Source organism: Coregonus clupeaformis, chromosome 6 (assembly GCF_020615455.1).
Source record: "Coregonus clupeaformis isolate EN_2021a chromosome 6, ASM2061545v1, whole genome shotgun sequence".
Taxonomy (NCBI): Eukaryota; Metazoa; Chordata; class Actinopteri; order Salmoniformes; family Salmonidae; genus Coregonus; species Coregonus clupeaformis.
In genome coordinates, this window is record NC_059197.1 from 39,657,435 (window position 1) to 39,671,426 (window position 13,992).

At 41.7% G+C, this 13,992-nt stretch overlaps 2 protein-coding genes across 3 annotated transcripts; both read right to left on the reverse strand.

The window, feature by feature from the left end:
• Positions 1–29: 29 nt before the first annotated feature.
• On the reverse strand, positions 30–9,119 carry LOC121567919 (phosphorylase b kinase gamma catalytic chain, skeletal muscle/heart isoform-like). 2 transcript variants are annotated; one of them, XM_041878307.2, is made up of 10 exons: positions 8,871–9,119; positions 8,112–8,254; positions 5,888–6,066; positions 5,220–5,274; positions 4,931–4,996; positions 4,484–4,647; positions 3,581–3,671; positions 2,561–2,714; positions 2,013–2,138; positions 30–1,721 (listed from the first exon to the last, which is right to left on the reverse strand). In XM_041878307.2, the coding sequence occupies exons 2-10, from the start codon at positions 8,192–8,194 to the stop codon at positions 1,455–1,457; spliced, it is 1,185 nt and encodes a 394-aa protein (XP_041734241.1). In that variant the 5' UTR covers positions 8,195–8,254; positions 8,871–9,119; the 3' UTR covers positions 30–1,454. The 2 variants fall into 2 exon arrangements, with proteins under 2 accessions (XP_041734241.1, XP_041734242.1); XM_041878308.2 differs by lacking the exons at positions 8,112–8,254; positions 8,871–9,119 and adding an exon at positions 6,808–7,001.
• A 157-nt stretch (positions 9,120–9,276) lies between these two features.
• Positions 9,277–12,437, reverse strand: LOC121567921 (coiled-coil-helix-coiled-coil-helix domain-containing protein 2). The gene is made up of 4 exons (XM_041878309.2): positions 12,235–12,437; positions 11,449–11,713; positions 10,994–11,219; positions 9,277–10,042 (listed from the first exon to the last, which is right to left on the reverse strand). The coding sequence occupies exons 1-4, from the start codon at positions 12,282–12,284 to the stop codon at positions 10,032–10,034; spliced, it is 552 nt and encodes a 183-aa protein (XP_041734243.1). The 5' UTR covers positions 12,285–12,437; the 3' UTR covers positions 9,277–10,031.
• Between the last annotated feature and the right edge of the window lie 1,555 nt (positions 12,438–13,992).

Genomic DNA, 13,992 nt, shown 5'->3' on the forward strand with positions numbered 1-13,992 from the left:
ATACATTTGCACCATTTAGGATACATCAATCAGGTTCTGATTTTTTTATAAATAAAATTCATCAAAACGTTAGCATACAATTTTAAAGTGTTCTCACACTCACCCTTAAACAGTTTACAGTACATGACCAATTACAGTATAACCCACATAATGTATGTCAAAATAAAAAGAATGCACGTCTTAGTACATGCCAGTTAAAGTATGCAGGGTTCATTGCACATACTGAGCGAAGGGGAGAAAATCACTAGCTACATAGTACTAAGAAGCTTCACAAGCTTTGCAGGCAGAGTAATGCATAGTCTTTTACATAGCACTGTATGCATATGGAATTTATGTGCTGAGTTTGAGGCTCATTATATGGTTGAAATGACCTTTTTAACCATAACGTAACACACTTCACATCTAGGAATAATTCAGTAGGGTGCAATATTTCAGAACACAGAAATCTATATAATAGAATGGACACCGTTCTCTATCATACTGGAACAGAATAGAAAGCCTGATGTATGCTCTATATTTCCATCTCTGAACTTTCTGAGACCTGCAATACTGTATAAGCCAGGGGTATTCAACTCTTACCCTACGAGGTCTGGAGCCTGCTGGTTTTCTGTTCTATCTTATAATTAATTGCACACACGGTGTCCCAGGTCTAAATCAGTCCCTGATTAGAGGGTAACAATTTAAAAATGCAGTGGCACTGGCTTTAAGGTCCAGAGTTGAGTTTGAAGGGTATAAGCCCTAGAAAAACTATTGTTGTAACAGATATTTCACTGTGGATGTCGTCTAGCTATTTGTTCCGTACTAAACACAGCAGACCAATATTCCTCAGTGCAGGTCTTGGAGGGATAGTTCTAGGATATTTCCCACTTCTTCATTATAATCAATCCATAGTTTAAAACAGTGGTTCTCAAACCTCTCTTCAGGGACCCCCAGACGTTTCACAATTTTGTTGTAGCTCTAAACGAGCTCACCTGATTCACCTATATAAGGGCTTGATGATTAGTGACGAGTTGAATCATGTGTGCTAGCTCTGGAATAGATCAAATATAGGGAATGGCTTAGGGTCCCCGAGGAGAGGTTTGAAAGACATACAAGTCAAGCGACAAATGGCTGCAATCCATTGGCATGGATTTTCACCCCCAACCCCCTTCATTTTTGATACAAAGAACAAGCTATATCTCATGCTACATCTCTAAAGTGTCCCACCCAAAGTTGTTTTTGTTATTGCATCACGCCCATGCTCCAATCAGCCCAATTAAGACAGAGTGAAATCCTGAGCCCAGCCCAATTCTGTCCTTTCTCCCGATGTGTGCAGCCGTACACTCCTCCAAACACATTTAAAACCATTGGATTTAAAAAGGATAGAGAATTGGGACAGATGGCATGCTTAGGTAGTGTCCCACCTCCCTCCTCTTAGGACCTGGACTGAGAAACAAACAGCAGCATCATCATCATTACCAGGAGTGCATGGAGGAGTCCTCGGGCTCTGCCGCTATGGACAGCAGGATGGCCTTGGGAGTGTTCTCGAACAGGGCGGCTCTGTTCTGGGTCTGGCCCTTCTTGACCCAGTGGCCGTATATCTTGAAGGCACAGGCGTCGATCAGCTTGCGGATGGGTTTGATGGCGTACGGATCGCTCTTGATCACCTCCTTGGTGATAGGCTTGGCGCGGCGGTAGTTACAGTAGATGCGCATCACGGCCAGCACTGTCATGCAGACGACCTGGAGACATGGGGTTGAGGGAAAGAATGTGTTGGTTCAATGTACATCAGTAGACTGCCTGTTATGATTTATTTGACCTATGAATCAGCTATTACGGTGTCATATATTGTTCAGTCACTGATCCCACACAGTTATGTTATCTACTGCCATCGATTCCAGTCAGTTCTGATATTGACATTCAGAAAACTCATTTTCCATGAGGATTTCTGAATTCATGAACATAAATCCCCAACCGTGGTGACATCACATGGCCCTCACATGAGAATATTTGTATAGTGCTGCTGCTCTTACCTTGAACCTCCTCTTGGGGGTGAAGTGTCGTACTTCAGCCACCACATACTGCTGGAAGAAGGGGTGGTTCAGGCAGTCTTGGGCTGTGTAACGCTGAACTGGGTTTACCACCAACATCCTGGAGATCTGAAAACAGGGAGACATAAGGCAACATTAAAAGGGCAATCAAGGATCCCCCCCCTGTTTTGGTAAACAGCTGAAGGATGGGGCTATAGAAATGTAGGCACTCTCAAATTAGGGGGAGGAGGTAGCCTCGAGGTTAGAGGGGCGGGTTTGAACCCCCGAGCTGCCAGTGAGGAAATCTGCAGGGACTGAGGCGGCAGCCTTGTGCTCCAGGGGCGCTGCTCGGCAGCAGTCCCTGCGCTGCTCCCAGGCTGTGATGTGTGTGTCAGATTGGGTACTGTGACAGCAAAAAATAAAGAGGATCCATGCAAATGGACCAATAAAGTGTATTCATTGACAGAGCTATGGATCCAGCTGACTATCCATGAGGTCAGAAGTATAGTTTTAACCATGTTTTGAAGCTACAGTGTTCATTCCAAACCCACTAGGTCTTTGATAGTGTCGGAGCGGTCGTCCCATTCAGGAGAGGAGAAGTCGTAGTTCCCAGCTAGGATCATACGAAGCATCATCATCTGTTTTCTGTGCCAGAAGGGAGGGGATCCAGCCAGCAGGGTGTATAAGATCACCCCTGAACTCCATCTGGAATCACAATAAATCATCATCAGGATTATAGTGACTTTCTTTTTCTCTGACTTTTTTTCACCATAGAATATACAGGTAACTGCCAAAATTATGGAAACACGAGAAAATGAGGGCTACAAAGTATATTGAAAGCAGGGGCTTCCACACAGGTGTGGTTTCTGAGTTAATTAAGCAATTAACATCTCATCATGCCTAGGGTCATGTATAAAAATGCTGTCCAGGACATTTTGGCTACCCATAGGATGACAATGCACCCATTCACAGGGCATGAGTGGTCACTGGATGGTTTGATTAGCATAAGAACGATGTAAACCATATGCCATGGCCGTCTCAGTCACCAGATCTCAACCCAAACCAACACTTATGGGAGATTCTGGAGCAGCACCTGAGACAACGTTTTCCACCACCATCAACAAAACACCAAATGATGGAATTTCTCGTGGAAGAATAATGTCGCATCCCTCCAATAGAGTTCCAGACACTTGTAGAATCTATGCCAAGGTGCATTGAAGCTGTTCTGGCTCATGGTGGCCCAACGCCCTATTAAGACACTTTATGTTGGTGTTTCCTTTATTTTGGCAGTCACCTGTAGGTACCATGTAAAAACTAGGTACCATGTATTATTAAACTAAATAAATACTATGGAACAAGCTTAACTAAATGGATACTTTTAGAAAGAAATGTTGCACTTAAAAGCTGATTAGCGATAATATTTCCATTATATATAATTTGTATTAAAATAAATTAAGGGCTGGAGCAGTGGGAGGACAGAGAAGCTTTATGTACAGTATTTAACCAAGATCTGGTATCCAGTGGGTAGATGGAAAGGTGAATGGGTAGTTGTATGTAATCTGAGTACTCACATGTCGACTGCAGTCCCGTATCCCCTATGGTTGGGGTCCATGGAGCACTCAATGATCTCAGGAGCCAGGTATCCAGGGGTCCCACACACTTCTGGCATAGAAAACAGATAGGGGGGGGGGTCATTGCTAGGTGAATATTAGTAATAATGTATATTCTTATAATTCTGAGTACAATACATGTATATGAAAACATACAATACATACTGTACAGTAAAAACACATTCATTTAGCATCAGTCTCAAGCTGATACAGGAAACACATCATAGTCTGTTACAGTAATTGACTGTTCTTTCATGTATATTATTCAACCTGAACCTATATAGTATTTGTTGACAAACGTATAAGTGTGGGATTGTATTTTTCCACAAACAAATGACTGCAGTTCCTAGTCCTGAAGTTCTGTACATGCTGAGAAGTCACAGTGTCGCCCTTTGAAAGGTCATCACACACTCCTAATGATTGGGGAGCAGCAAATAGCTCAACAAGTGTCCTGTTGCATCTTAACCTTTGCTTGAGCTAACAACAGGGATAGGACGGAAGGGGAGGGGGTTGTGGAAGAGGACCTAGGGGCGTTGACTAGCTAGAAAGGGTTCCTCTGCGTAGCACTGACAGCTAGTGTTCAGACTTAGTGCCACAACGTTCAAAACATGAGGCTTCCTTCCACTGACTGAGCCGCCAGTATGTAGCTTTCATTCCCTTCCGCTATAATGCTCCATTCTATGTGGTATGCCAGTATGGACATTGGAACAGAGCCAGCCATATTGGAAATGGGAGATTCAGATGAGTTTCTACAATGATTTCACTGCTCACTCAGTCAGAATGAGATTGTGTGGTACAGTAACTAACTAGATTTGCTTTGCTAGTCGTAGACCCCACATCTTTCGATAGAAACTACTAACTAACCGTTGAGTGTCTGTCCGGGCTCAATCTGCAGGGAGAAGCCGAAGTCAGTGAGCTTGATGTCCATGTTGTCGTCCAGCAGGATATTCTCAGGCTTCAGGTCTCTGTGGATGATGTTCTGGTCGTGGAGGAACTTAACCACCTCCAGCAGGGCACGCATGATCTTCCTACAGGGAAATAGGGAAATGTTGTCCCTTCTGATCTAAATCTCTCACACTCCCTAAACATGCAAGACTCTTCTATTTAGGGCCAATGTAACTAGCCTCAAATCACTCAAAATCTAAAGCACTCGCACAGCAAATCTCTAATGTCCCTCAAATGTCTTAATGAACCCTTCAACCCCAAACTGTCTTGTCCAGATATACATTTTGGAGGGGAGAGGATTTGGATCAAACCCAAATGAACGCCAATAAGATAGTGAATGAATGTGTGTGAGTTAGAGTTTCTGACCTGGTCTCCTTCTCACTCAGCGTTACTTTTTCTGTGAGGTAGTCAAACAGCTCTCCTCTCTTCATCCTGGGAGAGAGACAGATGAAATTGTTATGCATACATCCTGAGGGCCAGCAAATGTACTCTGTATAATCACTGTAAAAATAATCAGTGCATTAAAAATGTCACTCTTCCTTGTATCTTGATTTGATAGTGTTTTTTAAATGTTAAATAAAGATTTTTATGATTACTTTTTAGGAAATTGACAGATTGCATGATTGTATGCTGGAGAGTCTGTCTGGATACTTACAGGTCAAACACCAGGAAGAAGAAGGCTTTGGACTCATAGCAGTCCTTCAGCTGGACTGTGGAGAGATAATAGACCTGTTATGAGGCATGTCTATAACCAAAAGAACAATTAGCCCAATTCTGTTATTTATTTCACTAATTGGTCTTTCGACCAATCAGATCAGCTCTGAAAAAGATATGAGGTGAAAAGATCTGATGTGATTGGTCATAAGACCAATTAGTGGGAAAAAAGATCTGAATTGGGCTGCCTGTGTAAACACAGCCATAGAGTTACAGAAATGTTATATTATCAATTTGACCTTTTCTAGCAAAACAAGTGATGTGCAGTCAATATGGTTATGGAGCAGTAAAGGAGAGCAAAGGCTAAATTTGTCCAACCCTCTATGATGCATAGACATAATCGAGTAGCCTTTGAACAAAGTTATTGTTAAACAACTTCAGAAATCTAGAGATCCATGTCAATGTGCCCCACACTCCACATTAGACAAGATGTGTAAATAATGTTTTTATAGAGCCCATTTTCTGAACCCAGATTAAGCCTACTCCAGTTATAGGCTAGATGGATGTGTGTGTTTCTTCCTCAAGCTTTTTCAAGTAGTTTTGTTGTTATATACCTTCAGTTCCATTAAAGGGACAATAATGTATGTATTATGGTGTTATTTTTCTTACTGATGTTGTCCATTCCATAGACTTTCTTGAGAATATCAATCTCCTTCACTGTGGCCTCTTTGATCTCCTCGATCTCTGCAGCCGAGATCTTGTCAGAAGGAGTGACGTCGATGATCTTGACCGCATAGTCCTGTTGGGTTTGTTTATGAATACAACGTCGCACGACGCTACTCACCCCCCTGAGGCACAAGGACAGAAAAACAAATGTCAACAAATAGCGTCTTATCTAAAGGTAGTAAGTTACATCACACACATTTTGTTTTTTATTTTATTTGTCAAACTGAATACTTAAGTGGAACTTCTCTTATTAGATGTGTTCCAGAACGAAGAAACAATGGCAATGTGCCCCACCAGGGATTTGAACTGACAACCCACTCATCACCACTCTATTCACTTTATAGAATGTAATCTCGGACACCCAGAACTAAAATCTTGTGTAATTGTGTCAGATTCTCACGATTAAGTTCTGGGGAAGCATAGTGGTACTATAATTAGAGGGGAAACGTGTTATAAAATGTACTAACGAGACTAGCGAAGTTTCCATCTCTCTAAATGGAAACCCTCAGCCAGTTTCGGGCCAGTTTATGGGCAAAATGTACCCTCCCCTTCCAAAATTCAAAAAATTTGAAATCGTGATTTGTCCAAATGATAAATGACTAAAAATCTAATTCCACAGTCTGTCGAAAGATGCTACTACCATTTATGTTATGTGCATCTGTCCACAAGAGATGATATAGGTTGTAATACAAACCTAAGTAAACCAATACAGGACACAATGTGTATCTAATTCAGAACATTTACTAGAGCTAAAATCTCACAAGTCTGAGACTGATTGTCTATCCCTGTCAGATAAAGATATTTAAATATTTGAAGCACAGCTTTATATATTAAGGCAGCCTCAAAAACATGTTCATCCTTACCATTTTCTTTTTGAGAACCCTCTGCACTTTGAATGTAGGCCTATACTCCATATAATGACATAAAGCTGCATTAGGCCACAAAAGCAAGTACATTCCCTCAGTATGTTGAAATGCAGGCGTTCTCTTCAAAAGCCTGTTGTCTCTCTACGTGTGCAGGAAACTGATACGATAATACAAGTGATGTGTGTGTTATGCCATACTATACAGTGCGCTGTTGTTTGTGTGACATGTCACAGAGCCCACCGGCCCAATAAGAACAGTGGTATAGTGCGTCACCGGAGTAATGGCTGACTTATTCACACACACCCCTGGTTAGGACTTTTCCATTTGGACAACAGCTAAGTCCACTTCAAAACAACACTCTCCAGGCACATAGAGTGCACATACAATAGCTAGGTTGGGGTACTGTACATACTATAATACATTATCTCGTGGTGGGATCTTGATTTGAGGTTTATCATCAAGGTTTTATTTAAGGCAAATGGGTAACTTGTGCTGACAAGGGTAGAATGGCTCGGTTAGTTGGAGTCTGATGCTGGCAACATCAGGGTTGGGGTAGGTTTTATTCCCATGTGGCACACATACTGAATATGTTTTTTTATGTACAAAAAACGACGATGAATTGTCTCCTGTTTGATCTGTCCTGTCTTTGTTAAAGTTCTGTGAGACACGGCAGAAACAATGGCAAAAGAACACACATTCTTTATCACACAAGTGACTCCCTGACCTGCATGTGTGAATCTGAGTGGGATGACATAATGACACAATACTAGCTGACCAATCACTGGTAGTGTTCAGTGCCAAAACCTTGGTCCTAAAACACACTCAAATGAACGCTGCCTGGTTCAACAATGTGTAGTTTAGTTACATAATGGCAGACCTCTCTTGACTAACAAACAGCACACAGTGACACAAAGGATGTCCCTGATGACAGGGTTTACTAGTGAGTTCACAGAACCCCAACTCCCTTCCATAAACAGTCTAGACTGAAGTGAGGTTGGTGTGTGTTTAGAGTTGGACATCTCATTGAATTGGTTATTTTGTTTAGAGTCTCATTTCTGTGGAAATTATTTCTGTTCTAGTCTGGTCCCAGATCATTTTGGGTTGTATAGCCAACTCATATGGTCATTGTGATGCATTGCCAAACATTGTTGAGTTGACATGCGAGTATGTTACGGGTATACAGCACAAACAGATCTGGGGCCACTCTATGCAGTGAATGAATAGAAAATGGGTTTATATTATTTTTACCTCATGCAAGGTTCATGTCAACAATCCCATATGCCATACAAATGATACCATACCTTCCCAGGATCTCCTTGGGGTCATATTTGCCATAGAACTCCTGAGCTCCCACCCAATCCGGGATCTCGTCCTCTTTGGTCATGTTGGGGTGACTGGTTTTCTAAGGCAACTAGACTACTGTACTGCTGCTGCTGACAACAAGCTGAAGAATAAAAAAAACACAGCAGGTAATATACAGGGCAAACTCACTTTCTCACTGAACTGAGCTGCATTTGTGAAGTTGACCGCCCTTTTAACGAAAAATGTAATAAGTTAGTAAAACCTAACACAGTGAAATGTATAACATTTAAAGTAAAATTAAATCCCAAATTCTAAACTCCTCTAACAGCAATATAGGCAAGCACATAGGAGACAATTGATGTAGGTTTTTGGTGACAGTAGCCCAATTGTTTTGAAAATAATGGTTGTATAAAATAAAATAAAAACACACAAGCGGGACAGGAGGCATGTGCAAACTGCAAAAGCACCCTTTAATGGTAAGGGTTAGATATATGTCTAATAAACAGAACGGGGAGACCCGGGATAGAGATGCAGATGCCATGTTGAACTGGTGTAAATACTGGCTATGTAATGACATTTTGAAGCCTGTGTTACACGTTGATACAAATTTGGCTAACCGATTGAATATCAAGTCATTCTGGAAAAAAATCTATCAGCCATAATTGCCGTCGTACATTTCGCTCCTATCACTATTTGACCTTTTAAATCGCGATCTTGTCAAATTGAACAAACACTAAATTCCTACGATCAACACTTACCGTATCAATCAATGCGTGTTTAGTCCTTACAATGCAGTTAAATACATCATAATCCAAACACTTAATGGGATATAATATAATGAACAAACGCGCAACTAGCTCACTAACGATATCAACACAGCGGGTCAGTCTTCATGGTGGACTGTGCTAACATAGGAAAAGGGCGAATGCTAATGTCAGATGCCCAAAATAAATCCGTGCTAGTTGAAGAGCACAGGCACTACGCGTGTAGACATATCTTCTTCATATTCATGAAATAACACACCGGCCTACATTCTCACCTCTGCATGTTCTTCTTGCTCTAGTCTAGTGTTACTCAGACAAATGTTCCACAACGATGATACAATTTATGTAATACTGCATCACATTATCACTGCATGCAAGAGAGCCATCAGGGATGAGAGAATGTGATTCAGAAGATTCTTTAATGTGATTCAGAATAACTTTATTAGATCCTATGCTTGTTACAAGCAAATTGCAATTGTACAACCCTAATCCAGATATGATGGAAATGGGTGGACCCAGGGAATATCTACCATCAATGAAGTTTACATTGTGATCTATGAGGGAGTTAGCCTGGCATCCTAACGGATTTCAATCGCTACTTTTAATCTGGTTTAACCAGGCTATGAGGGAATATCCCTGTTAAAATACATCAGATATATGTACGACTAATCTTGTCCCCAGCTCGCTGAGCCTAGGGACCAGGTTAATTTACAACAGGGGTGTATTCATTATGCCGCTTCTGTAGCAAAACGTTTAGTCTGTTGCAAAAAATTTTGCAACGAAAACAAGTTTATATTGTACAAATTCAGGTAGGTCCCTCCTGTTTCATTCCCTTTGGTTCTTTAAAAGGTAAACCGTTTCAAGACGTAATGAATACACCCCAGGTTTAAGCACTAAAGCCAATCAAACGTGTAGTTCATTTAAAATGAAAACATGCAACAAAAAAATAAACATATACATATGACTATTATTACAAGCTTCACAGCATCAACCTGAGGAAAATGTTTTTATTGTCCATATATGATGATTAACAGTTATTTGATCAACTGCCAAACAAAGCCAAGTCTATCGAGTGTTTGTAAATTACTTCTTTAGTAGTATTGTGTGTATGTTGAGTGTGTGCGTTCAGCGTTGATGGGGTTGTTTGTCTCCCTCTCAGGACATCCCTGTGGAGGGAAAAAAAAAAAGTTACATTAAGGAAATTGTACGTATTTTGTAGTTTTTATTGATAGATGGAGATAGAGGGACTCCAGGGGCAATGCGTGGCAGCAGCACTACCCCTAGACCAGCCCCCGGCTCAACATTAGGGAAAACATTTTGTGAACTTTTTTTTTTTTATCAGCAACTCCTTCACCGGAAATGGGGGACTGTCCTTACTCACAGTGAAATCAAATGTGTGAGAGCCTGGCATGAGCTGCTACACATTTCATGATTTAATGTCTCATAGTTCTGCATCACCCTATGGCCACTTAGTGTACATTTTACATTTACATTTTAGTCATTTAGCAGACGCTCTTATCCAGAGCGACTTACAGTTAGTGAATGCATACATTATTTTTTTCCCAACCCCCTGTGGGAATCGAACCCACAACCCTGGCGTTGCAAATGCCATGCTCTACCAACTGAGCTACATCCCTGCCGGCCATTCCCTCCCCTACCCTGGACGACGATGTATTGCATACATTTGTGGTTAAAGATCTTGGGGGCCAAGAATATTAAGTGGGACCTCGTAACTACTATGAGCATCTCTGAGGACATACATTAAAGTGGGCCTAGCTACATTTTGTGGGGCATTCAACAAATTAGCTCAGCTGACTCAAGAGTCAGTCTTAATTGAATGAATGCCAGACACATACAGAACACTATCCAGGAACCAGACTGAAGAACACTCACTGACATAAAAACCTTATATTAATCCTATTCCAAAAGGTGACAGTGACACCAGGTAAGGCAAGGGATAGACAACAAGTCAACTGATCAAATCTAATGAATGCATATAATAGTCATGATACAACATCACTATTTAAAAAACTTTCAGGGATGCATAAAGCACCCTCTTTTTCACAAATATTTCCAGTAACAGCTAAGATTGTATTAACACACATTTTTAGACTCACCATTTGAGAACTTGCACTGCTTGAGCACCTCACTGAAGCCCTCACATAGTTTCAGGTCGCTCTGGGTCTGAGCACACTCAATAAACTGCTTGAGCTCGTATGAGCAGGTTCCCTGCTGAGGGGCAGGCTCCTGCTGGAACATGGACTGGGGCTGCTGCTGATACTGGGCTGGCTGGTACATGGGAGGTGGCTGTTGGTACTGCTGCTGGTACTGCTGGGGCTGCTCCTGAGAAACATAATAAAGCATTTGAGGTTAGTGTTGATGTTATTCTCAACTATTTAGATGCCCTTTCTTTAAGGCCTGGCACAGGGTGTAATCCTTCATGGCTTATCCTCTCGATCCCTCTCTGACTCGCTCATACTCATCACTACCACTACTAACTAGGCTACATGACACAAAGCCACTTCAATCCCATGGCCCTGTCACTCACTATGACTAAGCAGTGATCACCTACCTGGTAGGTGACATCAGGCTTGGCAGCCTCTTGGCTTCCTCCGCCCCCACCCATTCCTCCGGTCATTGCGTGGCCGATCATGTGCCCTGCGGCTGAGCCAACGGCTACCCCAGCGGCTGTGGTGGCCATCTGCGCAAACATGCCTGGCTGCCGGGGAGCAGCAGCGGCTGGGACAGCCATGGCGGACGGAGGGGCATGGGCAGGCGCTGGGGCGTAGGATGGAGGGGGTGCAGCCCTGGCCATGGGGGGTGGCGGTGGGGCCATCCTGGTTTGAAAGAGAGAGTGTTGTTATTAGATGAGAATCAAGTGTCAACACTCAATCATGTGTCACTGAAGAACTTGAATTAGGTCCATTAACAGCATCAACCTCAGTAAGATATTCTGGGCCAATTCAGTAACATAGAACAAAGTAAATTAGGGTAGTGTAAAGATTAGCCTACCAGATATATTTATTCAGTACATTTAGTTACTGTTCATCTTATTATTATCAGTTTCACCTAACGTCACCAGCAGTGTCTAGCGAGCTAGTAGTGCTAGCTGCCTAGCTAGCTAGCCAAAAATACCATATTTGTTATCTAGCTAACGTTAACTGACTATCATAACACCTTTGAAATACAGACACCGCATTAAATATAGACTGAGGAAACATAGGGAAATTATGCAAGCCTAGCGAGCAAGTAAAGTCAGGCAGCTAGCGTTAGCTAGCTAACTTGATGCTAAATTAACTAAGTTAACTAGCTAGCTGGCAATGCGTTGTTAATGTCATGATTTTGTCCATTTTCATACCTGGCTGGAGGGGCCATCCTTGACGTCCGGCTTCTGCTTCCTCTTGGCATTTTTGATTAAGCTAAATAGCTAGTCAAATATAACAAGAAAAGTCCTTCGTATTTGAAGAAAGCGACACAGTACAGTAGGTAATATGTCTATGTCTAATCGACCTTCGTCGGAATAAAAAGCGCTGCTGTTCCGGAAGTATCTACGTGTTACATCATATTTTGTGCGTGTAACTTCCGGTGATAATTTTTATTTATTTATTATTTATTTAACTAGGCAAGTCAGTTAATAACACATTTTTAGTTACAATCACAGCCTAACCCGGACGACGCTGGGCCAATTGTGCAACGCCCTATGGGACTCCCAATCACCGCCGAATTGCGATACAGCCTGGAATCGAAACAATGTCTGTAGTGACGCCTCTAGCACTGAGATGCAGTGCTTTAGACCGCTGCGCCACTCCGGAGCCAGACGGATTGTTTTTAATCTTTTCTAATCTGTTATACATTTTAGTCATTTAGCAGACGCTCTTATCCAGAGCGACTTACAGTTAGTGAGTGCATACATATAAAAAAAAAAAAATATCATACTGGCCCCCCGCGGGAATCGAACCCACAACCCTGGCGTTGCAAACGCCATGCTCTACCAACATCCCTGCCTGCCATTCCCTCCCCTACCCTGGACGACGCTGGACCAATTGTGCGCCGCCCCATGGGTCTCCCGGTCACGGCCGGCTACGACAGAGCCTTATAATATGTAGCCTTTTATGACTTTCGTTCCAAAAAACCTTCCGCTACCATATGTAAAGCTAGTAAATGACGCTAAGTATCCTCTGATATATATTTTGTGGTTTTAGCATATAAAGTTTTCGAGTCTACTCTCCAGTGCCCAGTGAAGTTCTGGAAATTCAGTTTTTCTCTCTTTCCACTAGATGTTGCCCTTGGACTTTGAACTGCAGTTTCTGCAAGAGTTAGTGGGGAGGTAACAGTGCATTTGTATGTTCAATATCAAACTTGAAATGGTAGAAGTATTATTATTATATAGTATTAGCATATTAAAATCTGTATACCTGTAAAGGTAATTTATTTATTCTAGCCTACATAGGCCAAGATTCGTTTTTAAGTCAATTAAATAAAACATTGAAACCTAATGGTGGTGGAAGAGTTGGTGGCGGAACAACCTGGACTCAGGGGTAGACGTAACATAGCAAAGGTAAATCTGTGATAATCAAACTTGTATGACATGCTACGTTTCTTATGGTATGTATTAATTTGTGGATGATCATCATCCATTTCGTATGATATGTTACGAATTGCAATTGGTACAATATGTTACAAATTTGCAAAATGTATGATATGTCACAAATTCCAATTTGTTGTGGCTAACGTTGGCTAGGTGGCTAATGCTAACGTTAGCTAGGGTTGGGGTTAAGGTTAAGGTTAAAGTAGCTAATTTGCTCAAATTGCTAAAGTTGTCTGTGATGAGATTAGAACATGCAACCTTTGGGTTGCTAGACGTTCACGATATACTCCCACCCATTCAACCACCCTACTTTCGTTTTTGCCTTAAGTAACCTTCTGTCTTGTATGTAACCATACCAAACGTAAGATATTACACTGATTTGAGTGTCCTTGACTTACGTTTACATTTACATTTTTGTCATTTAGCAGACGCTCTTATCCAGAGCGACTTACATTTTTTGTGAGGTCATACATTATTTTTATTATTTTTTTCATACTGGCCCCCCGTGGGAAACGAACCCACAACCCT

Excerpts from the sequence above, each read along its gene's own strand:
- LOC121567919 (XM_041878307.2), bottom strand. The coding sequence starts at position 8,194 with ATGACCAAAGAGGACGAGATCCCGGATTGGGTGGGAGCTCAGGAGTTC. Across the intron at positions 6,067-8,111 it reads CCCAAGGAGATCCTGGGAAG|GGGGGTGAGTAGCGTCGTGC; the intron begins GTATGGTATCAT and ends CTTGTGCCTCAG. Across the intron at positions 4,648-4,930 it reads CTGAGTGAGAAGGAGACCAG|GAAGATCATGCGTGCCCTGC; the intron begins GTCAGAAACTCT and ends ATTTCCCTGTAG.
- LOC121567921 (XM_041878309.2), bottom strand. The coding sequence starts at position 12,284 with ATGCCAAGAGGAAGCAGAAGCCGGACGTCAAGGATGGCCCCTCCAGCC. Across the intron at positions 11,714-12,234 it reads AGGATGGCCCCTCCAGCCAG|GATGGCCCCACCGCCACCCC; the intron begins GTATGAAAATGG and ends CTTTCAAACCAG. Across the intron at positions 11,220-11,448 it reads AGCCTGATGTCACCTACCAG|GAGCAGCCCCAGCAGTACCA; the intron begins GTAGGTGATCAC and ends TATGTTTCTCAG.